This window comes from Babylonia areolata, chromosome 3, assembly GCF_041734735.1.
Source record: "Babylonia areolata isolate BAREFJ2019XMU chromosome 3, ASM4173473v1, whole genome shotgun sequence".
Taxonomy (NCBI): Eukaryota; Metazoa; Mollusca; class Gastropoda; order Neogastropoda; family Buccinidae; genus Babylonia; species Babylonia areolata.
In genome coordinates, this window is record NC_134878.1 from 11718140 (window position 1) to 11745639 (window position 27500).

Below are 27500 nucleotides of genomic sequence, written 5' to 3' on the forward strand. Positions count from 1 at the left end.
CCAAACCAAACCAAACAAAACCCGCAAATGTTTTCCCTGGTATTGACTACAAACGACCGGCTGGGCATAGCTGGAGATAACTGAAGCGTGACAATGACTTGTTTCCAGAGCACAGCTGTGAAGGCAACAGCTGTGACAAGTGGTGTGATAGCTGTTGATGAAAATCGCGGCGAGCGGTGATAGCGATGATCGTAACGATGATAATTTGAGCGCAGGGGACAGGGAGGGTTGTGAATAGAAGGTGGTTTCTATCTGTCAAGTATCTATCCATGCTCAGCACAAATCTGTGTGTGTGTGTGTGTGTGTGTGTGTGTGTGTGTGTGTGTGTGTCCCTAGGCAGCTGTTGCTTGTTGCGAATACTGACCCAGGAACGATCGATGCAAAAAGCTGTCAAACGCACCTGTATACAACAACATTCGTTTACGCTGCTTCTGGAGAGTGAAAAGAAAAAGACTGAAAATACACCTATCATTCATCCAACTCACCTCACAACCACACACACACACACACTCTCCTCTAACATTTCACTACACACACACACACACACACACACACACACACACACACACACACACACACAACGAACACCCACCCACCCAACACCCCCACCCACACCCCCACAAACACCCCCAAACACCCAAACCCTACCTGTCCTGTAGAAGTCAATGACGGCGTTGAAGACGGACGGGTGGCGGTCGAAGAAGTACTCAGTGGGGTGCAGGATGCTGTGCAGGGGCGACGACACCGCGGGTGCCGACAGGGACGGGGTGGTCAGCAGCGGGGAGGGGGTGGTGGCGGCGGGGGCGGGGGCGGGGGCGGCGCCCTGGAGAGGAGGAGGAGGGGGGGCAAGGAGGAGGAACTGGGTGTGGGTGTCGGCCAGGCGGGAGAGACGGGTGTTGGGGATGGCGCGCAGGGTGGACAGCCTAGTCTCGTGCCGCACACCCCCTACGTTCAGAACCACCCGCTGTCCTCCGTCACTCTCGTTATCGTTATCATTGTCGTTGTTGTTGTTGTTGTTGTTGAGTCGCGGGCCCTGACCCTCATCGTTGTCGTTGTCGTCGTCGTTATCATCATCATCGTCGTCGTCGTCCCGGGGGATGTCTCCAGGTCCCGCCATGATCCTGCCGGTGGTGTTCCCGGAAGGCCAGCCGATTGGGAGGAGCAGGGACTTCTTCGGGCGGGATCTTCCCGCCGCCGCCGCCGCTGCTTCTTCCCCGCGCGCTGCCATGTCCGCTTCCGGGGCGCTGTCTTGCGGCGGAGGTTTGAGAGTTGTGGGCCCTGGCGGTGGTGCTGGTGCCGCCCCTGTGTTCATGTTGACCGAGGCCTTGGTGGGTGGAGGTGGAGGGCTGGTACATGAAGTGTGGGCGTCCTTTTGATTGATTGACCCGCCATTACTGTGCTGTTTTTGTTTTTATATTAGTCACTCCTCATCGATATAAAATTCAGTTTGTGGCTGGGAAGAATGATGTTGAAGGCAAGCTTGGCTTTCCACCACAGGTCAATGTATTTTCTGTTTTATCATGCACAGATTCACAGAGAGATTTCATGAACCGCCGTGTCTTCAAACCATGTGCAAAACTAATCGGGTCAAACTTTTTTTTTTCTAAAAGATACACGCAGTTATTACATCACATTGTCTCTCACTGTTATCGTTGTAGTAGCTGTACCACAGACGACACGTAAGGAGGGGGAAGGAAAGGGAAGAGAAACACATGTGTGCTGTTTTGCCAAGAAGCTGTGCTATTGTCCCCGTTCCATTTCTATATGGTGTAGCACTTTTCTTTTGCTGAAGTTCCTGGATTCTCCGTGCTGCGTTTGACACGGACATACATTTTCTGCTGTCCCTCTGCTTTCAGGATCACATCCACGCGGCATATTTTCCATCATGGTCGCTGTCAAAATAGCTGGGAAGGAAAACACACACATACGCGCACGCATGCCAGCTAACACACACGCGCATACACGCACACACACACACACACACATACATACAATGCCACAGTTGAGACAGTCAACCTTATGATGAGATTTATACAAACGTCGTCATCAATCAAAACTTATCATGTGTTCTTCGCCACTTTAACACACACACACACACACACACACACACACACACACACACACACATGTCTACAGTATATCAACACACACACACACACACACACACACACACACACACACACACACACACATGTCTACAATATATCAACACACACACACACACACACACACACATATACATATACATATATATATATATATATATATATATATATATATATATAGCGTGTGTGTGTGTGATGTAAGAATGAAACTTTTGATTAAAAATGTCATTAAAAAATCAGAAAAGAGGAAAATAAATGCTTTCGTGGAATTTTCAATAAGACACCTCTAGTAAGGTTACTGGGAAGTTTGGTGTGTGTGTTTTTTTTTATGAAAAGGCCGTCGCATTTTCTAATCTCACGTATTTTCTATGATGATCTCGATTCACACAATCGTTCATGAAAAATGAAATGATGCGAGCTTGATAATAATGCATGGTAGGACTAAACTATGATCTACCTTAGCCAACCCTTAAAACGACAACAACAAGAACAACAACAACAACAATATCAATAATAATAATATTGACGACGACGACGACGATGATGATAATAACAAGAACGACAACGATGATAATAACATACGCACATGGTGCAAACTCCCCATACTGTGGTCTTTAAGCGCCTCCCATGAAACAATGCATATACCATATCCCATAATGGCATACCATATCCCATAATGGCATACCATATCCTATGACAGCGGAAAAAATCAAACAGGAAAACGACACCACTGCTCATAGTCATATAAACAAAGGACGTAAATCAAAACAATGTTATGTTCGCCACACAACACCACTGCTCATAGTCATATAAACAAAGGACGTAAATCAAAACAATGTTATGTTCGCCACACAACACCACTGCTCATAGTCATATAAACAAAGGACGTAAATCAAAACAATGTTATGTTCGCCACACAACACCACTGCTCACAGTCATATAAACAAAAGGACGTAAATCAAAACAATGTTATGTTTGACACGCTCACACACGAGGCATGATAGGAGAAATATGTGCAAGGAACATCAGTTTCCAACATGACATTTTCCTATGATGGTATCCAAATCTCCTTTCTTAACTCACTCAGTACGGCCAGTCCTCTCTTCTCCTCTACACAGACCCCTCGGATGTCCAGTGGGTGTCTGAATGACCCAACCTTTAGCTTCCGTCGTCAGAATTGTGGTATTTTTTGTCAACATTCACGTCTTCAGTATAAGAGCCTTCCGCTTGCAATATTTTGATGATGGTAATTGGGGTGAAACGCTGTTAACGTCGTCTCTTTCGCCGTTCGTATGGAAAGAGTTAAAACAATAACAATGACGTAGTATAAAAAAAAAAAACCACCAAAAAACGTAGTAGCAGCTACAGCATCAGTGGCAGTTGTAGAAGTTGTAAAAGCAGCAGCAGCAGTAGAATAGCAGCAGTAGTAGCAGTGACAGTAGTAGTAGTAGCAGCAGAAGCAGCAGCAGCAGTGGCAGTAGCGGTAGTGGTAGTAGTAAATATAAAGTCATGAAAAAAGCAAACTGAAAACATATACGACCCGCGACATATATGGAGTGATGGCCTAGAGGTAACGCGTCCGCCTAGGAAGCCAGAGAATCTGAGCGCGCTGGTTCGAATCACGGCTCAGCCGCCGATATTTTCTCCCCCTCCACTAGACCTTGAGTGGTGGTCTGGGCGCTAGTCATTCGGATGAGACGATAAACCGAGGTCCCGTGTGCAGCATGCACTTAGCGCACGTAAAAGAACCCACGGCAACAAAAGGGTTGTTCAAGGGAAATCCACTTCGATAGGAAAAAACAAATAAAACTGCACGCAGGGAAAAAAAGAAAAAAAAAAAGGGGTGGCGCTGTAGTATAGCTACGCGCTCTCCCTGGGGGAGCAGCCCGAATTTCACACAAAGAAATCTGTTGTGATAAAAAGAAATACAAATACAAATATATAAAATGTGAAATTAAGTTTACCTGTGGTGTGAAGAAAACTGTGTCCCTTTCAGTATTGATCTGAACCACACAGATGCGCATATACATTTGTTTTCTCAATCTCTGTTTGCTGTTATTCTTTGTTTTGTTTTGTTTTTTGTTTGTTTTTTGTTTTGTTTTTGTTATTGTTGTTGCTGTTGATGATGATGTTGCTTTTGTTAGGAAAAAAAAAAGAGAAAAAAAACTCAACACCACTAGACAACTCAAACTTCCAATAAAATACCGTTTAGAATGCAAGTTTTGTTCAATCAGTGTGGTTGTCTAATTTTAGATATATAATAAATTCGTTTTCCGAAGAAAAAAAAACAACCAAAACCACCACCACCAAAACACTGTCTCCTGTGGAACACTGACGTAAAACGGTCATCGTTATAACGACAAAAAAATCGGAAATGAGCATAACAGTGTGATGTCATGCACGTCCCACAAATCACCCAGTGGTGCAATTTCCCAGCAACATGGTGCAAAAAATATACATGTTTGCCCTCCACGAGCAAACCTCTTCTCACGTCACTGTAACATCGTTGTACAGTGTAACATCGTTGTGCAGTGTACCATGTGTAACATCGTGGTACAGTGTAATTTCACTGTACAGTGTAACATCGTTGTACAGTGTGACATCGTTGTACAATGTTACATCGTTGTACAGTGTAACATCGTTGTACAGTGTAACATCGTTGTACAGTGTAACATCGTTGTACAATGTTACATCGTTGTACAATGTTACATCGTTGTACAGTGTTACAGCGTTGTACAATGTTACATCGTTGTACAATGTAACATCGTTGTGCAGTGTAACACCGTTGTACAATGTTACAGCGTTGTACAGTGTAACATCGTTGTGCAGTGTAACACCGTTGTACAATGTTACAGCGTTGTACAGTGTAACTTCGTTGTACAATGTTACAGCGTTGTACAGTGTAACTTCGTTGTACAATGTTACAGCGTTGTACAGTGTAACATCGTTGTACAGTGTAACATCTTTGTACAATGTAACGTTGTGCAGTGTAACATCGTCGTGCAGTGTAACATCGTCGTACAATTCAACATCATTGTACAGTGTAACTTCGTTGTACAATGTAACATCGTTGTGCATGTAACATCGTTGTACAATGTAACATCGTTGTGCAGTGTAACACCGTTGTACAGTGTAACATCGTTGTACAGTGTAACATCGTAGTACAGTGCAACATCGTTGTACAATGTAAACAGTGTAACATCGTTGTACAGTGTGACATCGTTGTACAGTGTAACATCGTTGTACAGTGTAAACAGTGTAACACCGTTGTACAGTGTAACATCGTAGTACAGTGCAACATCGTTGTACAATGTAAACAGTGTAACATCGTTGTACAGTGTAACATCGTTCTACAGTGTAACATCGTGCCACAGACGGTAGACCATTCATTTTTACTCTAAAAACAGGAACCGGTTTTGAGGGGAAAAAACCACCACAACCGCTATCTAAAACCCAACAAAAAAAAGCCTTCGTCCTAAAAAAAACAAAAAACAAATAAGTTTGAGCAAGTCTATACAGAGAAAGATGAGAGGAAAAGGTAGGGAGGGAATGGGGGAGATAGAGAGACACATAGAAAAAAAAAAAAACAGAGACAGAGGAACACAGACACACCAAGAGACAGAGCTATACAGATATATACGGAGAGGCTCCTCATCCTCAAATACAATTCCACACCTTCCAAGACATTAGCCTTTCTCCCAGCAAGATTTCAAATGAACTGACACCCACAATCTTGGCGGCCCCCACCCCACCCCCACACACCACCAACAACAAAAAAAACAAAGTCACACGAATCGTCAACTTCCCATTCCCCCTAAAAAAAACAAATCTCACCTCTCAAACCATCACCCACCATCCATGAGTCTGCTGCAAACACACGGTCTCACTCCTGGTGGAGAGAAGAAGAAGAAGAAGACAGAGAAAGGCCAGGCAAGGCAAGGCAAGACAAGACGATCACTCTCTTCAACCAGCTGCATGTAACGCGTGTCCAACTCACAACACCTCTTCTCGTCGTTCCTCGCCACCCACTCTAAGCGAAACAAGGCACTTCAACGTGGTAGAACGTCACACAGAGACAAGACAGCAGCAGCTCTGTCGGTAGTCACAGCTACATTTCCATGCCTGACTCCTTTCGCGAGGTGATATTCTGTCACAGGTTGTCAAAACCAAAACAAATGCTAACGAAACAAACCCTACTAAATGCAAATTTAACAAGATGTGTTCTCCAAAGACCAATTCCACAGCTCATAATGCAAGCCGAAGCAAAGATGTCGTTCGTCGCATGGCGAAGAAGAAGAAGGAGCAGGAGAAGGTGCAGAAGCAGAAACAGAAGAAGAGGGGGGAAAGCCTTTCAGTCATTTCGTCTGAAAAGGCTGGCTGGGGAATGAAATCGCGCGCGCACCTCTCGTGTATCGCACGCGCTGACCAGAGAGAGGGGAGCGGGGGGGGGGGGGGGGGGGGGGACATAGGGGAACCTGTCGCTTACGGCACACGTACGACACGTGCGCCGCGTTCGTTGCATGGGAGTTTAACTCACTCAGTACGGCCAGTCCTCTATTCTCGTCTACGCAGACCCCTTGGATGTCCAGTGGGTGTCTGAATGACCCAACCTTTAGCTTCCGTCGTCAGAATTGTGGTGTTCTTTGTCAACATTCACCTCTTCAGTATGAGAGCGTTCCCCTTGCAATATTTTGATGATGGTAATTGGGGTGAAACGCTGTTAACGTCGTCTCTTTCGCCGTTCGTATGGAGAGAGTTAATAGAAACGCGGCGATGTTCAAGCTGTGACATCTTAGTTGACTCGATCGAATTCCTTGCTGGTGACTGGCGTGTTTGACACAGCTGGGGCGGCGACCGTGAGGTGTTGTTGATTGTTTTTATGTTTATTTGTCAGCAGTGACTGTGTTGTGTTGTTTTCGTCAGCAGTGACTGTGTTTTTGTGCCAAGTTTGTCAACAAGGGGGGGTGACCATGTGTTTGCCAACGACGGCAGTGAAAGTGCATTTGTCAACACTGAAGGGCAGTAGCAGTGTATTTGTCAACACTGAAGGGCAGAAGCAGTGTGTATTTGTCAACAAGGGTAGTGACAGTGTATTTGTTAACAAGGGCAGTAGCAGTGTATTCGGTGTCGTGTTTGTCAACAGGATCAGTGACAGTGTATTTGTCAACAAGGGCAGTCACGGTGCATTTGTCAACAAGGACAGTCACGGTGCATTTGTCAACAAGGGCAGTCACGGTGCATTTGTCAACAAGGACAGTCACGGTGCATTTGTCAACAAGGACAGTCACAGTGCATTTGTCAACAAGGACAGTCACGGTGCATTTGTCAACAAGGGCAGTCACGGTGCATTTGTCAACAAGGGCAGTCACAGTGCATTTGTCAACAAGGGCAGTCACGGTGCATTTGTCAACAAGGAACACTGACACTGTGTTTATCAACAAAGGCAGTGACGGCGTATTTGGTGTCATGTTTGACAACAAGAGCAGTGACAGTATAACTGGTGAACATCGGTGGTTCACGTGGGTCCTTTCGCCATTTTTTATTAAGCACGTGCTACACGGTATCGGCACAGGGTAGAACAGAGACTACCAGACACCCGCCATGGAGCGTGGATGGTGTGGGGTGGGGGGGGGCGGTAAGGAGGAGGAGGAGGGTATTAAGAGAATTGTTTTAAAAAACGGTCTTCGAGTAAATTGGTCGAACCCAGGACCATCGCTTCCCAGGCAGTCAGGCGCTTTATCTACTGAGCTACCCACACAGGCGCTTTATCCACTGAGCTACCATAGGCGCTTTATCTGCTGAGCTACCCACACAGGCGCTTTATCCACTGAGCTACCAAAGGCGCTTTATCCACTGAGCTACCACAGGCGCTTTATCCACTGAGCTACCATCAAATACGGTCTTTACTACCACCCCGCTAAGGGAGGTGTATTTTGCGACAGATCAATACAGATGGCACTCCATCGCGCGATCTGAACTGGCTCTCCTGCCAAATGGCTTTTCCTCCAATCACTTTTTCCCCCGGCCTTTCCACCATGGCACCAGTATCATCATGAGGTGCTCGCACGCACTACACGAACGCTGAAGGGTACTGTACGTTTGCAAACACACACACACACACGCACACACACACACGCACACACACACACACACACACTCGCGCGCGCGCGCGTGTGTGTACACACACGCACGTGTACAGTACCGCGTGCGGACAAACACAAAGATATACATCGCAAGCACACATGCCCGCGTGCTTTACACGCAAACTCTGTCACGCGCGCATACATTCCACACATGTGCGCGCACAGACAGCCGCATGCTGAAATGTGAAAACAGCGACGCTTGCACACACACACACACACACACACACTTACACACCGGACACGCTCGCACACGTGCAGCATACACGCGCACACACGCTTTGTCGCGCGCAAAGAGAATGACAGAAAAAGAGTTCACGTTGTTTGAATAAATTTGCTGTCTAGCGCCTTTTTGCAGGGGTGGGGGGTTGGGGGAGGAGGGATGGGATTTGGGGGTGAAGGGGGTGGGTTGTTCCAACGCCATTTTTCCCCTGGTCATTAAATCTGTGTTCAAGAGTGAAAATCTGCTATACCTTGCCCAGCCAACTTACAAGGACTATGGCAGGGGTGACAACAACGTGTGTGGAAATGACACAGAAAAATTGAACGCACAGGCAAAGGGGCATTTAAACAAAAACACACAACAACAAAAACAGCACAGTGACACGCGTCCGAACAGTTGTTCAGATCAGTGTGTGATCATTGTTGTTGACGAAAAATGTTGTGCAACATGTTCAACTTGACTTGTGCTGCGAAGTATTGTTTGCGCATGGCTAGCCGTAAAATGAAAATGTGGGGTAGAAAACCCTATGATTTTTTTTTTTTTTTTTTTTTTTTTTTTTTACAACGACCAACATTTTCTCGGTGAAAGCAAAAACCCGTATATTGACCGTCTAAAAACTTGCTTTGGTGAGGCCGACTTTCTTTTTTCATAAGTCACATATAAGGGACATAATTATTCGCAATGCGGAAAACAGTACAAAGTTATTTCCCTTCCTTGCCGACCGCCCCATTCGCAGTCATTTCTTTCAGCATGTTTCTTCATTCGACAGACACTGAGTCGTTCTTTTTATTACAAGGACATAATCAACTCTTAGGAGATTTCCAGGTATTGTTGGAATTTGCATCACAGATCTCGTCTGAGTAGTTTCACATTTGTAGCGTAATAAGCTAAAGACAGTTGATTCCTGACCGCTTTCACAAAACCTTTCTCTTCCAAGAAACGAGCAAGTTGCAATACGTCAGTGTTTATCTATTCTCTTATTGACAACATGTAGGGTTAGGAGATATTGTTTATGGTTGTGTGATATTAAAACGTTATGCACTGCATCTGGGGTAATGCTGAATATTTTTGTGTGTGTCATGGAAGTCCAACGTTGGTTTTGGAAAGGAAAATATACTGAGGAAAAACGCACAAAACGTCAACATGATACTAGTTTCTTCTTATCATTATTCTTATTTTTCTTCTTGTCTGTCTGTCTGTCTCTCTCTCTCAGTCAACACACCCTAAGAAAGCATACACAAATCAGAAGAGAAAGAAGAAAGGGGGGAGAGAGAGAGAGAGAGAGAGAGAGAGAGAGAGAGAGATTATCATGACGACGACTTTAAAGTATAGACAACTCAGACCACTCCACGAAAATCAAGTTGATGGTAAGCAACAGGAATATGATTTATTGATTTCTTCATTACACACACACACACATGCAGTCGCTTGTTGAAATATAACCGGTATCTAACGAAAACAAAACAATAATAATAATAATAATGATAATAATAATAACAGTAATAATGATGATGATGATGATAATAATAATGCCAATAATAACAACAACAATAATACCAATAATGATAAAGTTATTCGCAGTAGTTGTAACAGTGTAACGAAGATATTTTTTTAACTATTTTGTCAAGCTGAATGAACAAAAAACACAAAACAAACAGAGAGAGAGAGAGAGAGAGAGAGAGAGAGAGAAAAGAAAGAAAACGAAAAAAGAAACGCGAACAATGTTAGTTAAGCAGTTTAATTAAACAAAGCAATAACACTAAACAATTACTGTCAAGCACCATTAACAAAACAACAACAACGACAACAGACAATCATCATCATCATATCGCTCCTCAGAGTCAGGGAACGAAGAAGTGGTCAGCACGTTACAACCGTATGACAGTCAGTCGTGGCCTCCTTCTTCTTCTTCTTCTTCTTCTGCGTTCGTGGGGTGCAATTCCCACGTGCACTCGTATATACACGAGTGGGCTTTTACGTGTACGACCGTTTTTACCCCGCCATGTAGGCAGCCATACTCTGTTTTCGGGGGGGGCGGGGTGTATGCTGGGTATGTTCTTGTTTCCATAACCCATCGAACGCTGACATGGATTACAGGATCTTTAACGTGCGTATTTGATCATCTGCTTGCGTATACACACGAAGGGGGTTCAGGCACTAGCAGGTCTGCACATATGTTGACCTGGGAGATCGGAAAAATCTCCACCCTTTACCCACCAGGCGCCGTCACCGAGATTCGAACCCGGGACCCTCAGATTGAAATCCAACACTTTAACCATTCGGCAATTGCGCCCGTCAGTCGTGTCTGACGATGACCATCAAGAACAGCAGAGGAGGTAACTGCTGTCCCGACTATCTGGGCTAGAATTAGATTATTGTGGAGAGTGTCTTGCCGGCATGCTACATCCCCACTCTCTCGGCCAAGAGGGTTTTAGGACAGTCGGCGTTGGGATGGTTCCCAAAGGCCAGCTAGCCCCTAAGGCTGCAGCACTAAGAGCCAGTGCACTTTTGCCTCCTATTTTGAGAGTCATAGTCCTTCAAAAAAGACTAAGCTGTTAATGATTTCCCATTGCAATGGAGAAAACATTGATAATATAGCTCTCACTTTGCTGTTGGCCCAAGTAGTGCCAGGCTTTCTTCAGTGTGCTGCTCTGCTGATCAACTGTCAGTGCTATACTGTGTGGTTCTGTCGCCTTCTTTTGTAACAGTGTGCAGAGCACGTGACTCAGTGAAACGAAGCAACAAAGATAGATAGAATAAAGAAAACAAAGAACTCCTCTATGCAAGGACGAAAGCAAATGCATAATCGTAGACTATGATTAAGGTGATTGTGATGATGGTTGTGATTATGAAGATGATGTTGAATATCACTGATGATGATAAAAACGACGAAGACGACGACGACGATGAAGATGATGACGATAACGGTGGTGGTGGCTATAAATATCATTGATGATAACGACGACTAACACGATGATGATGGTGGTGGTGGTGGTGAATAACACTGATGATGATGATGACGACGAAGGCTAATGATAATAATGATGATGACATCAACGACAACGATGATAGCAATGGTAATGATGAAATAGTGAACAGGAATGCAAAACAAGAAAGAAACATACATACAAACAAACAAAAACAGAAGCAGTGTGTTCAATACTATGACACAAAACAACCTGAAGATTACGAGCAACAGAGATATCAGTCGGAAAGCTTTGTTGCACACTCTAACAAAGAAACAAAACAAAACAAAACAGGAAGGTATTCGTCTTAATCACTAAAAAACAACACCAACTGAAAGAGAGAAAAAACAACAACTGATGACAGGTTTTATCACCCAGATAGTATTAGCGAGAAAATTTCAATCAGTAACTTACTACATACTGTATGCATATATGACTGGTCTCTTAACTCAGCAGCATAACTCCTTTGTATGGGCAGTTGCACACAATCACAAAAATGAAGACGGTTTACAAATGAACATTCGAATAAAAGTGTTTCATTGTTTCCCTGTAGTTTTGCTTTATTCCATTTGAAACGGGTTGGTGGTTCTGGTCACTAATTCATATCTTATTACCAGGAACTTTCAGCAAAAACACGCTCCTTTCTACACGTACGTATGTGTGGAGGAGGGGGCGAAAAAGAGAGTGGATGAGCGGGTTGGGACGCATGAGTGTGGTCACAAAATCGGTCATTTAGTGAAAATGGGAAAAACAAAAAAAACTGTGTCCCAGATGATAATTTTTTTCTGCATTTCATAGAATACTGTTCACATTTTGGGTTGAACAAACCCCACCTGCCGACATGTATTTTCTTTTGTTGAAAATGTAAATGTCGACTAGGTAAGTAACAAACTGCGCAGTGGTTGTTGAAAATGCACCAGCTGGAATTTGATCTGTTAGTGTAGCTTGCAAATGTGTAGGTGCGCACATATTCACAAGCACACACACACACACACACACACACACACACACAGAGAGAGAAGTGAGGGTAGTGAAAGAAGATGAGAGAAGAAGAAGAAGAAACAAAAAGAGAGAGAGAGACATGGCAAACACATTCATCTTTCCTCAAATGCAGAAGAAAAAAACAAAAGTATTTGCCTCCCTTTTTTTCGTGTCGTGTCGTTGAAGGGTTTTTCATGGCTCTTCTTGTCTGTCTCCGTCCCCCTCTCCCACACACACGCCCCTAAAGAGAGAGAATCAGGCACACACACACACACACACACACACACACACACGCACACACACACACACACAGAGAAGAGAGAGAGAGACGGTGACAAGAGAGAGAAACAGAGAGCGACTAATCGAAAACGTAAAACACAATATGGTCAAAACTTTATGTAAGATATGGGGAGGGAAAAAACAACAACAAAATATAGATTGGATGTCACCTGACAAAACAACACAAGGGTAAAGTGGAAACTAAGGGAGTTACCTGCTTGATACAATAATAGAGCGAAGCGCCGCCACTCGACAACAAACAACAAACTGTCCACATGCCCAGGAAAACATCCTGCCTGCTTGATCAAGAGGCTAACACTCCATTCGCACACAACCGTACACGCAAACAAAGCGAGAGGGAGAGAGAGGGAAATACATATATAAGCCATACAGAAAACAGAAAAAGAATTGATCCACTAAACTCAAATGCGATCCTTTCAAGCGTTCTGATCAGAGCGTGCTTGCAGTCGCTGCTGCAAGCAAGGAATACGATGTTCGTGTGCTGTTTGCATATTTTATCCACTGAGTTGCATGGTTAACCAGAATGATGAAGTTGAAATGGTGTATTGTGTCGGCATCGTATTCATGAATACACCTGAGCAGAATGAGTTGTATACCTGTAATGATAGTACAAAACGTGTGGTATATATGTCACTCCAAGTTACATTTCTTGTATATCATTGTCTTGACTGCAATAATTATCTATATATGTTACCTTTAAACCTAGTTCGATTTGTCTATCCATTATAGTGAAAAACATGTAGAATATATTTCACTCCAAGTTATCAATTTCTTATATAGCATTGTCTTGACTGCAGTATTTATACATGCTAACTTTAAATCTAGTTTGAATTGTCTATCCACCATACCCGTTTTGCTCAAATATATTACCGCAATCATTTTGAACGCTTTGGCTGTCCATGTTAGTTTCCTTTAAATTTCCTTTGGTTTTGTCTGTCAGTACAACATTAGTTAACAGGGCAGTAAATGGCTGTGAGTTTGAAAAAGATCTATTCCGCGGTACATTCGTATGCATTCGCGTCTTTTCTCGCACAGGCTGATTCCTAACATGATGGATTTAGTTGTATGGGATTGCTTAACCAATATGTTAACTATCTGATTATTAAATATTTCGTCTTACATCTGTTTATTTTCATTTTAGCCCAGGTTCACAAGCTATACCTCGTTGGCCTACACAATGAACTGAGAAAACGTGATCATGGCGAATGATTTTTTTGTCTTCAAACTGGCTGAACTGTTGAGAATCAGCTAACTTTGCATGCTGTGACGCTGACACCAGAGATAAGTTGTATAAGCGATCTTAGCGGCGCTAATTTTGCTTAACCTTATTATTTTCATATGTACTAAGTCCATAGACTTAAGGAAAACTATATTAAGTGCACAGACTTAAGGAAAACTCTTCGTGCTAAGTAAGTTTAGTGCTGTTTAGATCGTTCGTAAGCTAAACTTTTACCCACTGATCGAACATTGCATAGAAAAAGTAAGGATAAAAAGAAAAAAAAAGAAGAAATACTGACACAATTTTTTTTCTAAATATAATACATCAGTCTGGCAGGCAGGTGGACAATTATTCTATTGATAACGATAATCGGAACTTCAGTGATCATAAGATGATAAATTCTGTTGTACCCACAACATAACACCGACAACTCGCAGGCTGGGTCCCCAAAATAACCCCCCAAAACGTTTCTTCCAAATCGTTCGACAGAGAAAGTGGAGAGACCCATGTTGACGAAGGGGTCTGACGAGGTCCAATACAGCGGAGAAACTATTCACAGGTTGGTGCTTGTTCCAGGCCCCTCGCCTCTCTCATCAGTCGAGAAGTCCACTTCTTTCTCAAGCTCTGTGTTTCTGAAACGAAACAGTAAGAGGTGAAGAAACAACAAGAAATGACAACAATAAAAAAAAATCTTTAAACTAAACCAAAAATAAAGTGATGCCAAATGTAATGAATATGCCTTTATGTGCACGAATATGTATACGCAAAAGACAATACGCGTGCCCTAAAGTATAAAATCGTTTACGTATGACTGCAATGAGACACACACCCACGTTCGCACGCACGCACGAATGCACACGCACAGATACACACACACACACACACACACACACACACACACACACACACACACACACACATTTGTCAAAAACACTGATGCAGCAATCACGTAGGCACTCGTGCATACAAGCTCGTATAAATTTTTCTTTCATCGACAAAAATATTCATCCAGTTATATTTATGTTGTTATTCCACACACTATTACAATGTTCAACATACTTTCCCACAAAATGACAAACGAGTAAGATGATTTTGAGACTGGGTTACTTAGTATTCATATCAATATCAAAAATGGAAGAAAAAGGTTACACTGAGTAAGAGCATCATATTCTTCGATCATAAAAAAAAACCCGTGATATTCAACGATTACAAGAACATTTAGCTTTGTTTCTAAATATATGAAAACATTCTGATACTTTCAGCCGTTAAGATCAAACGATCAAATAAAACAATCCAATGTTTCAGCATAAAATGTGCAAAAAATGACAAACCTTTGTGGCAATTAAAAACTTACAAACTAAAAAACTAAATTTCAACGGACGGATCAGCATTTAGAAATTGTTTTGTCCCTCGTTAATTACAGAATTCGTGGGTTTTTCTTTTTTAATTAAAAAAAGTATAGTAATAATTCTATTGCTGATTGTGGTTGTTGTTCAATCTAACAATAAAATTATTCATTGTTGGTAACTGAACGTACAAAACATAATTTCGAACATGTTGTTTCTGATACAGAACAGTATCATTTTGTACCATTGACACGCACATGCACACAAACACACAAGCATACATACATACACTTTCACACAAGCATGCAATCACGCGCGCGCGCGCACACACACACACACACACACACACACACACACACACACACACACACACGTTTCCGTGATGCACACACGTCAGAAGCAAAATGACTCACCCTTGTCCATCGATGTGCAACATCACACAGGCCTGCGGGCCTGGGGAAGAAGAACGATCTGTGTTCATCACCACCTCCAGCTTCTGGGAGCCTCCTGAAGAACTGGACTCTTCAGGGGCGGACTCTCCCCCCGTCTGATGCTCCTTGGCCTTCTCCACCCCCTTCACCTCCGCGCTGCTGTCACGCTCGTCCATCTCGTCCACCGCCGTCTCCTGATCCGCAGCGTCAGAGCTCTGAGTAGCGTCGTTCGTTTCTTCTTCGTCTTCTTCTTTCTCTTTCCCGATTTCGCCCCGTCCACTTGGGCATTCCACCATCTCAACTTCTTCAACGCCGTTGGTTGTCTTGGGCGAGTCAGATTTGTTGGAAGGTTTGGGGGACAAGTTAAGCGTCTGATCATCGAGTGTTGGGTCGGGTTTTGTCTTGCTGGTTTCTTTCCCGCCCTGACTGTCTTTGTCGTTAACCACCTTCCCGTTCTCCTTCACGCCCGAGTTAGCTTTCTTCCCGTCGTCCTTGTTCTCCTTATCGCTGACGATGACCTGCCCGTTCTGCTTCGACTCCGGCTTTCTCTTCTCGTTGTCGTCGTCGTCGTTGTTCTCGCCGGTTTCCTTATCGCTGATGATGACCTTCCCATTCTGGGTATGTTTCGTGTCCGGGCTGGCTTTTCCGTCGTCGTCGTTGTGATCGTCGTTTTCTACGTCATCGTCGTCGATGAAGGCGGGGTTTCTGCAGCCTGAGGGTCCGTGCTGTCGTCTCTGCAGGGTGGACACAACTTCCGCGTCCAGGGTCCACGTGGTGCCGCCGTTGACGCCGCCTGTGGTGCCTGCCTGCCCGTTGGCCGCCGTGTCTCCGGGCTGCTGGTCCAGGCTGAAGGCCGTGATGCGGATGTTGCCGTCCGCCTTGTTGCCCGCCTCCACCGTCTCCGTCATGGAGGGGCCTGCGGCGGCGGTGGCTCCGTAACTGCCTGCACGGGCTCTGAAACACGCGACAGCGTAGAGTGGGAGGGGGAAATTGTGTCATGTGTTTGTTCTGTTTTTTGTGCTGCATGAGAGAAAGAACTATGGGGTGGGGGACGGCGGGGGGCAGCTGGGAGCAAAAACTATAAAAAGCTGAAAATGATAAAAGAGAGAGAAAAAAAAACGAGAGAAAGAGAGAGAGAGTGGAATAGAGAAAGGGATGTGTAGACGGAGTGAGATAATAAGACAAAGGCAGAGAGAGGGGGGGGGGGGGGATATTGATTAGAAAGAAAGACAACTCCACGTACCCGGAAGTGTCTAACGAGCAATTCGTTACTTCGTTACCTGCATCTTGACAATGGATAAGTTGGAGATTTCTGGATATTTATTTCCCTTCCACCTTTGTTTTGGATACGTCGATGTATGACCTCTACTGTCTGTCATCCACAATCACAGAGAGAGAGAGAGAGAGAGAGAGAGAGGAGAGCGACAGACAGGCAGAGACAGAAAGAGAAGGAGAGAGTTTCCTTAAGTACCTTTTCCTTTCCTTCAACAGCGAGTAGATGACCATGGCAAAGAAAGCGATGATGAGCAAAATCACAACGACGATGACACCAATCAGCCATTCGGGAAGGTGTGTCAGTGTGATATCAGCTCCCCCCGCTTCTTTATTCTGAAATAAAGAAAAAGTAAAAGATTGATCAAAGAAATAACGAATGAATGAATGAAGAAATGAAGGAATGGATGACTGAATGAGCGAGTGAGTGAATGAATGAATGAAAGTGGCGTGGTCTTGTGGAATGTGTTGAAATACGGGCCTGGTATGCTGAAGAGTCTATCTTGAAAAGCGTAGTGTAGTGTAGTGTAGTGTAGTGTAGTGTAGCGGTGAGTTGCGTGGTGTTGTATCACGCAGTGTCATGTAGTATCATTGCCGTGCCGTAGAGTGCAGTGTAGTGTACTGCAGTTTGTGCCGTGCAGTGCTGCGCTATATAGTTCAGTGCAGTGAAGTGAAGTGCAGTGCAATGCATTGTAATGTAGTGTAGTGTAGTGTAGTGTAGTGTAGTGTAGTGTAGTGCACTGTAGTGTCGTGCATTGTAGTGTCGTGTTGTGTAGCGAAGTGTAGTGTAGTGCAGTGTAGTGTAGTATAGCGCATTGTAGTGTAGTGAAATGTAGTGTAGTGTAGCGAAGTGTGGTGTGTTGTAGTATAGTGTAGTATTGTGTAGTGTATGTGATGCAGTGTAGTGCACTGCAATGGTAGTCATCAATTTCGTAACAGTATGGTCTATGTACTCATTTCATGAACGAAAATCGCATTTTTCAGGGAAAACCAGAACTCTCCCCGAACAATAAATCTCCTCAAGCAAAACACCATGATTGATAACCAGTTGTCAGCCTTGTGGCAATCCCCTCTGTGCCTCAGCAAATACCTCCCTGAATCCATCACAAAGTCAAAGCTATTTGCTGCACGTGCTTTCAACGATTTAAGGACCAGACGGCCAGACAGACACAAGATCACGAGCCAGCTGGTAAACACTCCCTGTTTAAACGCCTGCTTTCGGTGCATGGGGTTACCATCTTATCATCGTTGACCGAGAGAAAGGATGATGAAGAGAAGAGAAGGGGAATTGGAAGACACTGTTTCTATGAAGGGTACACAACACTGAATTTGAGGCTGCTTGAAAATACTTTTAAATGGTACATAATGTGACTGGAAGACGATCATTCTTTTTTTTTTTCAAAAGACTATCTGTCTGTGTCCCTGTCTGTTCGCCTATACGTTTATCCACCTCCTTCCCCTCTTTTTCTCTCTGCAAAAAGAGACTGTTAAAGATTCTGTTTTAGAATTCTCTCTCTCTCTCTCTCTCTCTCTTTGTGCCTTTCTCTCTCTCTCTCTCTCTCTCTCTCTCTCTCTCTCTCTCTCTCTCATAACGTGAGCGTGTGTGTGTGTGTGTGGAGATAAGATTTGCATGTGATTTGGGTTTCCGATTTATTTTTGTTGCAAAATATTGTTTACTTTTTGCGAGCTCACAACCCTTTCAAATGGGGCTTTGGGCTCATTCAATAAAATTATCTGTGTGTGTGTGTGTGTGTGTGTGTGTGTGTGTGTGTGTGTGTGTGTGTGTGTTTGTGTGTGTGTGAACATAATCATATTCATTCCATTATGTACTGTCGTTCCTTGAAGTGACTGTCGCCACTGAAATCTTGATTCAATCCGAAATTACACTGAACTTCTAAGTGGGCAAAAAGGAAAGAAAGGTTGGGTTGGGGGGGGGGGGGGGGGGGAGAAAAAAGAAAAGAAAGAAAGACTGACTGACTGAATGAATGAATTTTAAAATCATGTTATCATATTTTGTTTTAAGACAGCTGGGTCTTTTCTTTCTTTCTTTTTTACCTGAGTACTTAATGACAGATCCCCGGGATGGTTTGCGCTTTTGGAAGTATTTAGCACCATCCTATCTCCAGCCCACACCCTTCCCCTCTCTCTGTCTCGCTCTTCCCCGTCCCATCCCCAACTCTGTGTGAGAGACGGGGGTTAGGGTGTACGTCCGTCAGAGTTAAACTCTGTAGCTCCCTGGGGTTCAAATCCGGCCGGAAGAGGCTATTAGGAGTCATTGTGCAAACAGCTACTGTCTGAACGTGTTGTCGTTTGGGGATATTGGCTTACTTTTTGTCCGGTGAATGCAGAAACTTCTAGCAAGAAGGATCATCTCTGTGAGAGATGAAAGGTTATGTCGCTTTCGCTTAAAACTTCTGTTTCTTCTTCTTCTTTTTCTGCTTCTGTGTTCGCTGGTCGCGCCTCCCTCGCTCTCTCGTTTCTACAAGTTGGTTTTTACTTTTTACGTGCATCACCGTTTTCAAACACAGCCATTTGAGCAACTACAGTACGTTTTCAGGTGTATGTCTGCCGGTTATGATCGTGTTTCCGTTACCAAACTAACGCTCACCTTAAGCAAGAAATCTATGAGGTGTGTGCGTTTGATCTTCTGCCTGTGTCCGCTACCGGGAATCGGCAAACCATCGGGTTCAAGGTCAGGAGCTGTAAATATTTAGCTATTGCGCCAGTTGTCGTTTGAAACCAACTGATTCGGACAGCGATCTTTAGTCTTTCATTCTCTTCTTCTTCTTCTTAAATGAAAGCATGAGTTTGCAAAACGGACACTGCTTCAAGATTTTATTGCATGATTACGAAAGTTTCACAAACTATATAAAGTTTATAACACGGAAAAGACATGTAGAATATCTTGATCGCCTTTTGATGTCGTAGTTAAGCGCGAGACAGCTCCTTGACATGCAGACAGCTAAACTCGGTTGGTGGAACAAATATCTGAAGTTCAGTAGTCTGTACTGAGTACAAGCGACTGTGCGACTCTAGAGTCATCTGGAGACACGTCAGACTTCTGTTTTTTTGTTTTTGGTTGTTGTTTTTGTTTTTTGTTGTTGTTTTTTGGTTTTTGGTTTTTGTTTGTTTGGTTGGTTGGTTGTTGTTTTTTTGTTGTTTTTTGTTGTTGTTGTTTTTTGTTTGTTTGTTTTGTTTTGTTTTTTGTTTTTTTGTTTTGTTTTTGTTTGTTTGTTTGTTTTTGCTTTTTGTTATTTTTATCTTTTTGTTTCTCCAAAAGTAACTGCCCAACAGCAAATGACAGGGTCATAGCAGACAAACCCAAATCTGTATGAACAGTATATTATCTTTGTTCTCTTTTTGCGATTCACCCCAGTCTTTTCTATGCCAGTGGGCACACCTGGAGGGGCTCAGATACAGCAGGAATGAGATGTTTCAGTGAAGGATGTGCCAAGAACTGTTGGAGCATGACTTTGCCACCTGGTACCGCCAGGACCAACGGCGGGGGTGGTGAGGGTGGGTCTATAAGTAAGGAGGGATGGTGAGAAAGTGACAAGTGAGGCGGGACGTGTAATATAATAATTGCATGAGAGTAGGGGTTCAGTTTGTGATCTTGAGCTGATTCTTATTGGTTTTGCCATATGTGTTCATGAATGCAATGACTCATTACTGCCCCGTTTTATGACAGTAACAATTTCAAAAGAGTGTCTAACTGTTTTACACGAAAAATACATTACACATATTGATCAGACAGTTATACACATTTTGCTGTCTTTGGTATTGATCACATTATGATTATAGTCGTTGCACTGTTATGTTAAACTGATCACATTATAATCATATTTGATATGTTATTGTTATTCCCAATGCTGCCCACCATCCCCACCCAACAATACAATTTTGTCCTACTATCTAACAAGTAATTTACCCGTCCAAGCTGTAACACAAGTGATGCTCTTATAAATACACACACACACACACACACACACACACACACACACACACACACACACACACATATATATATATATATATATATATATATATATATATAAGCAAACGCGTGATTTGTAAAGCGTTCCAAGTTGCAACGAGGTGGATTTCAGCAAAATTAAAAATGAGTGAACTTCACAAACACGCACCAAATCTATCAATCGAACTGTCCGAAAGTTGTCTGGAGATAGATCTCAAAAATGCTTAGTAATATGCGCTTAACAGTAAGGTCTGACAGACGAACCTGCAGATGCCTGGAAAATAGATAACGTTTCACTGTGTTCCCTTGGGTGACCGACCCTACATGACAAATAACTCCGACTGTTCTACGTCAGAGGTAATGCTGAGCGTGGTTTCCGAGCTGATCTCATAGGGAACAAAGGTTATGGGCGAATCTGTGCCAAGAAGTCCTGTTTGAAAGTGAATCAGCCATTTGGGACTGTCTGTCGGATGCGATGAAAAATTCAAAACCCCGGGCAAGGTGTAGTGTGGAAAGAACCGCGGGAAAGAGACGCGAGAACGTAACCAAGTGAGAAATGGTTATAAAACAGCAACGATTTCTGACTGGAAGATCGCTAGGCATTTATCAAAGTGAATTATGTCGAGTTGATATTAATGTTTGTCACTGCATTAATCATAAATATGTTTTCGATCAAAGTTCCAGGTTTTTCGGTGTGGTTTTTGACAAAAATTTGGAAATGGGAGATTCATTATTATTATTGACCATATGTCTTCTACTGTCACAACTATTATTCCAAATACACAACTGTCATTCCTGATACTGACTTTAATTTAAACAACTTATTATCTTTATCTAAACCTGTCCGAAGAGGGCGTTCCTGCACAATGGTTTTTGTTATCAAAATATGCTCTTTAAAACTATGGAACTATATGCCTAGAGATCAATAGAATTTTAGTCAGAAAGTATATATAGTAGTCCTGCACATCTAAGATCTCTTACGCAATAGAAGATGTATTAATGCCGACCCAAAGTAGTTTGGAGACAGACCTCCCTCAAAAGCAGTCAGCTGCTCCTACATGGCAGTGCTTCCAACCAGCTCAAAATAAAAAAAATGAAATTGGCTGAAAAGCATTTGTGAGAAAAAGTTTGATATGCTTTACATGATGCAAGATAGTATGTGTTGGTTGTTGTTGTTGTTGATTTTTTTAAACTTTAGTAATTTATTTGTAACAAACTTGATTTGGAAAGGAAAAGAACATCTGTCCCGGTCCACCACAAGAAAGATGCAATACGTAATTGCTGCGAGCCAAAAGATATTCTTTACGTCGTGGGAAGAGTTGTCAAATGTGTGTGGTTGCTAACTGCGGAGTACCTTCAACGCCGTCAGACGAAATTCCTTTCTGCAGGACATTTTCCCCCTCTTTCATTTACTTTCACAGAATCAAAAACATTGCCTTTGTTAGTCAGACCTCACTGTTATTTTCCGAAACGACTTGTCTGTGTTGCACGGCACAGACGGGCAGATACAGCCCAAGCGGCTTGGAAAAACAGATTAACTTTGTTCTCCGGGGAGTCTTCCAGCAAATACCTCCCCGCTCCAAACATCAGAGCAAATCCTGAACGTGCTTGGCTGGGTCCAAAGCACACAGGGAAGAGGCGGCCAAGGCCAGGTTTCCAAACACACCTTGTTTGAACGGAACGAGCCGGCCCCTGGGCTGCCAGTTGGGACAGCTGTCTGGTGGACTGAAGGCGTAGAGATTTGTGGAGGGGAGGGAACGATGGCCATTGTTTGAAGCAGCTCAGAACTGGACAGCGCAGATTTTTGCTAAAAACACGTAGTATGTTCAGCACAGATTCTCCTTTTGCAAAAACCTGTCTGCAGTATGTGTGGAGAATATAGTGAAATGTCTGGTGGAATGAAGGTGTAGCAGACAGATTTGTGGAGGAAGGGGAGGGAACGATGGCTATTGTTTGAAGCGGCACAGAACTGGTCAGAGGGTTAGGGGCTGCTTAAAACACGTACTATGTTAAACACAGATTCTTCTTTTGCGAAGACCTATCTGTAGTATGTTGTGAGAATAAAGGGAAATGACTGGTGGGCTAAAGGCGTAGCAGACAGATTTATGGAGGGAAGGGAAAGATGGCTACGTTTGAAGCAGCTTTGAACTAAACAGCAGGAGGTGGGGGGGGTGTGCTAAAAACACGTACTATGTTCAGCACATGTTCTTCTTTTGCGAAAATCTGTCTCCAGAATGGATGGAGAATAAAAGGAAACGCAAATGAAATGCACGCATATGAACATCTATTCAAGGTCACCGTGACAGAACAAAATCTAAAAGGTCGTTGTCACACAGCTTGCCCATCTTCTGCTTGGCACTTTCACTACTATTTTTCACCCTACCTTTGGTTTAAATAATCTTTAATTATTCAACAATACACATGATTACAATGCAGTGAATGACAAAAGAGCATCAACAAGCTTAAAGCTTATACTGTGCTCACAACGTTGCACTTCAATTTTATCATGACGGCTGATGAACCTTATTATGATTTGTATCAAATAACATTCATAGACTGTAAGTAATGAAATAATGAAATAAAACAAATAAACAAACCCTTCCTCCATGGCTATCTTGCTACAAAGCACGTTTCAAGCGTTCCTTGTTGATTCATCTGTTTTCAGTGTTAAATTGAGGAAAACTTTTTGGCAATTTTTAAAATAATCTCGAATCTTGTAAATTTTGCATAAAGTCTTCAGCTTTCAAAGACACTGATAAAAAGTTTCAAAATATGCTAAGGAATGCTTTGTGGAAAATTTGACACGACGTGGACACATCAAAAGAAGGGATTTCGTACACAAAGGTCAAAGTGACCCAGAATGCTAAAGCCTGCTGGAAAAGACACAACCACCCTACACATATAACTGTGAAGCATTTGAACAGACAGGCAGAGGAACCTTGACCGGTTCTGGAAAAAAAAATCTGAACCTCGAATGACTGTACGATTATAGCAGCTAACTGCTCGATTCTGAACGTCAATCCGTAGCCTCAAATCTCATAAACATTGTATATCTTTTTGAAAACTATAATCTATTGTACCATGGTTAACGTTTCAAACAAATTGTTGAAAATGGTTCTGCGAACGATCAGACAAGTACCTCATACATACACCTAAAAAGAACGTGTAATGATTCGGGTTGCTAAATTATAGTCCATCGATCATGGTGATCAGCTCAAAGTTATGTTACATGAGCAGTTGTGATCACTGTGACAAATTCAACAGCAACAGCAGCAAACTGTCCCCGAAAAAGCAACTACATGTAAATATCAGGCAAGCTTGAGATCATAAGTAATTGATTCAGTAATGACAGCTGGATAATCACACACACACACACACACACACACACACACACACACACACACACACACACACACACACACACACACACACACACTTAGCTACATCCACACGCTGCCCTCTTCCATTTCCATTCACCCCTCCCACAGCACACACCCACACACATACACCAGATTCTAACCCATGTCAGCCCAAAACCCCAGACACATTTTTTTCACACAAATTTCCTAGTTGTGCCGAAAAGCCACAGTAATCCTACAATCTTTTGAAACCAGCTGCCTAAGGTGGACAGGCCCGAGAGAAGATGTCACCCTGCTACGTGAAAAACAATCGGTGCGCAGTTGGCTGCCACAACAGCCTCTGTTTGAACGTGTGGCCACAAGGACACGTCAGCTTAACGGCTTCGTTGTCACAAACTGAGGTAAAACACACACACAAAAAAAACACAGAAAAAGAAAAGGCAAGGAAAGAAAGAAAAAGAAAATCGTGGAAGAAAGAAAGAACTGATGGGAGAAACGAAAAAAGAAAGAAATTATTGAAAGAAGGGTAAGAGACTGGTAGGAAGCAAAAAAAAAGTAAAGAATAGAATAGAATTAATCTTTATTACCAAGTGTACCGGGGTCACAAGGAATATTAGGGGGCCGGGGGGCGGGGGGGTTAGTACATAACAAGGTACGAAGATAAATCGAAAATCATACACAGGAGAAATTAGGATGCATGCATGTGCATATCAATATAAAAAAACTTGTGCGTACTCACACATGCACGCGCGCGCGCGCACACACACACACACACACACACACACACACACACATGTACGCACGCACGCACACACACACACACACACACACACATGCACGCACACGCACGCGCGCGCGCACACACACACACACACACACACACACACACACACACACACACACACACATCTCTCTCTCTCTCTCTCTCTAGAAAGAAAGAAAGAACGCCTGGGAGAAGAAAAGAAGGGGAAACTAATGAAAATAAAAAAGAAAGAAAGAAAAATGAAAAACAAGAAAGATAGGTTCATTAACAGAAAGGAAGGAAGAGGAAGGTGCATGGAAGTAACGAACAGGTAAAACAGAAGACAGAAAAAAATGAACAAAGGAAAGACAACAAAAAGAAAGAAGAAAAATGGAGGATGGAAGAAGAACGAAAATGGAGGGAAGGAAACAGGACGACAGAAAATCAAGAGAAAGTTATATATAAAATAGAATAAAATAAAAGATAAGAAAAGGGAAATGGTAATTTGTACGGGTGTAAAAACGAATACAGAGAAGACAATGAACGACTATCAGAAATGTTCGAAGGGATGTTTAATCATTGTTTCGTCCATTCATTCATTCAGTCGTTCACTCATGTTTCATTCGCTTATACATTCGTTTATCTATTTGTTAGTTTGTTTACGTAATAAAAGAGAAATATTCAAGGAGAAACTTGCATCATAAACGTAGGAATACTCAGCCGCGAGCTATGAGATCAATTTACAACACACACACACACACACACACACACACACACACACACACACACACACACACACACACACTCACTCATGGTTGTATAATGTCGTGATGAAGGGTTAATGTGACAGCGAAATAAAATAAAAAATTCTTCTTTATAGAAAACAAGATATGTTGGTGCGCTTACTAGCAGTAAACGTTTGTGCCCGACATAATATGATTTCCAGTGTTTAAAAGATGTTTGACTAATGAAAAGAGTTGTTAACAAGACTCCTACCTCAGAACGTCTTCGTCTTTCATGGGCGACAACTGAGTACAAAAGGACTACGTTTTGACAATGAAAAAATCTACTGATTTGTTTTTATTTGGAAAAAAAGTGTTCTCCTCTGTGCTTTGTCCAGTGCTATTTTGGAGGAATTCCTTTACGTTTGGATGGATCTGAAAGAGTCTGTTGTCCGTTTAGCAGTTCCAGTAACAACAAGATTTATTTGCTCCTGAAGTGTTGTTCTGAAGAATTTTTGTGCGTGAAAGCTTTTTGTTTCATACTCAGCATGTAGATTAATAGCCTCGTTACTTCGAATGCAGTAAACCAGTCTGGAACTATTTTTTCGTTTTTGGCATGTAGATCAATAACCGCGCTACTTTGAATGCCAATATACCAGTCTAGAATCATTTATTTTCATTCTTGGCATGCAGAGCAATAGCCTCGTTACTTTGAATGCCAATAATTGAATAAACCAGTCTAAAACAATCGTTCTGCGGAGCAGTATAAAGTACATGGAATTTAACCAGAATTGGATGATAAATTCTGTGTTCCACTCAAAGTCTGCTGATTTTTGTCTTCGGGAAAAGGATGAAACTATACATCCACTCCATAACATTTCGTGGGTACACGTACTTTCATGTCCTAAATAATGTTCTGTTTTGTTGTTGTTGTTGTTGTTGTTGTTACGTGTGTGTGTGTGTGTGTGTGTGTGTGTGTGTGTGTGTGTGTGTGTGATTGAGTAACAGGCACATCAACCATTTGTAACGTGTATTCCTCCCATCTGTCGACAACACGTAAATCCAAGACCAAACTGAACCGGAATCTCCCAAAGTGATCTGAGTACACTGCATAGTTTATATGGCACACGCTGACCTATGAAATCCGGGTTGGCATGCGGGGTGTGTGGTCTCGGCGAACTCTCGCCATCAGAATGGTAGACACTAAGTGTTTGTCGATAGGTTCTGATGTTAGTCTCCCCCGACCCTTTCCAATCTGTTTCTGTCTTTCTCTCTCATTCTGCCTTGCCATGACCTTCAGTTACAATATACATACAGCTGCAGATGTTCAGAGGCAGCAACTTTAAGTGTGTGGTTGTTTTATTTTAACATAATTTTCATTTATAACTTTGCCTTTATGAAGTACGTGAAGTAAGAGCTTCATTACCAACTATTTAATGCAGATGTGATGCTCATGTCTGAGCATTAAAAAATACATATATAACCATTTTCACGAGTTGTTTTTTTTTTGTGTGTTTTTTAAACATTCTTGACTTTAATTATAAAACTGAGAAAAAAACACTGAAAAAATATGTGTGCAACGGTCCTGGCATTTAATCATTCTGGCTTGTGTCATTGTATCTACGCAGGAGAACGAAAGAAAATTGGAGAGAGAGAAACGAGAAAAAGGGACGGGGAGAGGCAGTGAAACAACTGAACATGTGAGAACAGAAAAGAACGAA

General features: G+C 42.7%; 2 protein-coding genes across 2 annotated transcripts in view; both read right to left on the reverse strand.

Annotated features, from left to right (window-relative positions):
* LOC143280241 (potassium voltage-gated channel protein Shaw-like) overlaps positions 1-6446 on the reverse strand; it is a 168680-nt gene extending 162234 nt beyond the window's left edge. The window contains exons 1-2 of the mRNA XM_076584873.1: positions 5940-6446; positions 649-1943 (exon numbers count right to left, since the gene is read on the reverse strand). Of these exons, the coding sequence (XP_076440988.1) occupies positions 649-1312 (664 nt within the window). The 5' untranslated portion in view covers positions 1313-1943; positions 5940-6446. The remainder of the gene's footprint in view (positions 1-648; positions 1944-5939) is intronic.
* Positions 6447-12793: 6347 nt separating this feature from the next.
* The window catches only part of LOC143280449 (uncharacterized), a 24126-nt gene continuing 9419 nt past the window's right edge, over positions 12794-27500 (reverse strand). The window contains exons 3-5 of the mRNA XM_076585093.1: positions 17183-17319; positions 15694-16665; positions 12794-14566 (exon numbers count right to left, since the gene is read on the reverse strand). Of these exons, the coding sequence (XP_076441208.1) occupies positions 14488-14566; positions 15694-16665; positions 17183-17319 (1188 nt within the window). The 3' untranslated portion in view covers positions 12794-14487. The remainder of the gene's footprint in view (positions 14567-15693; positions 16666-17182; positions 17320-27500) is intronic.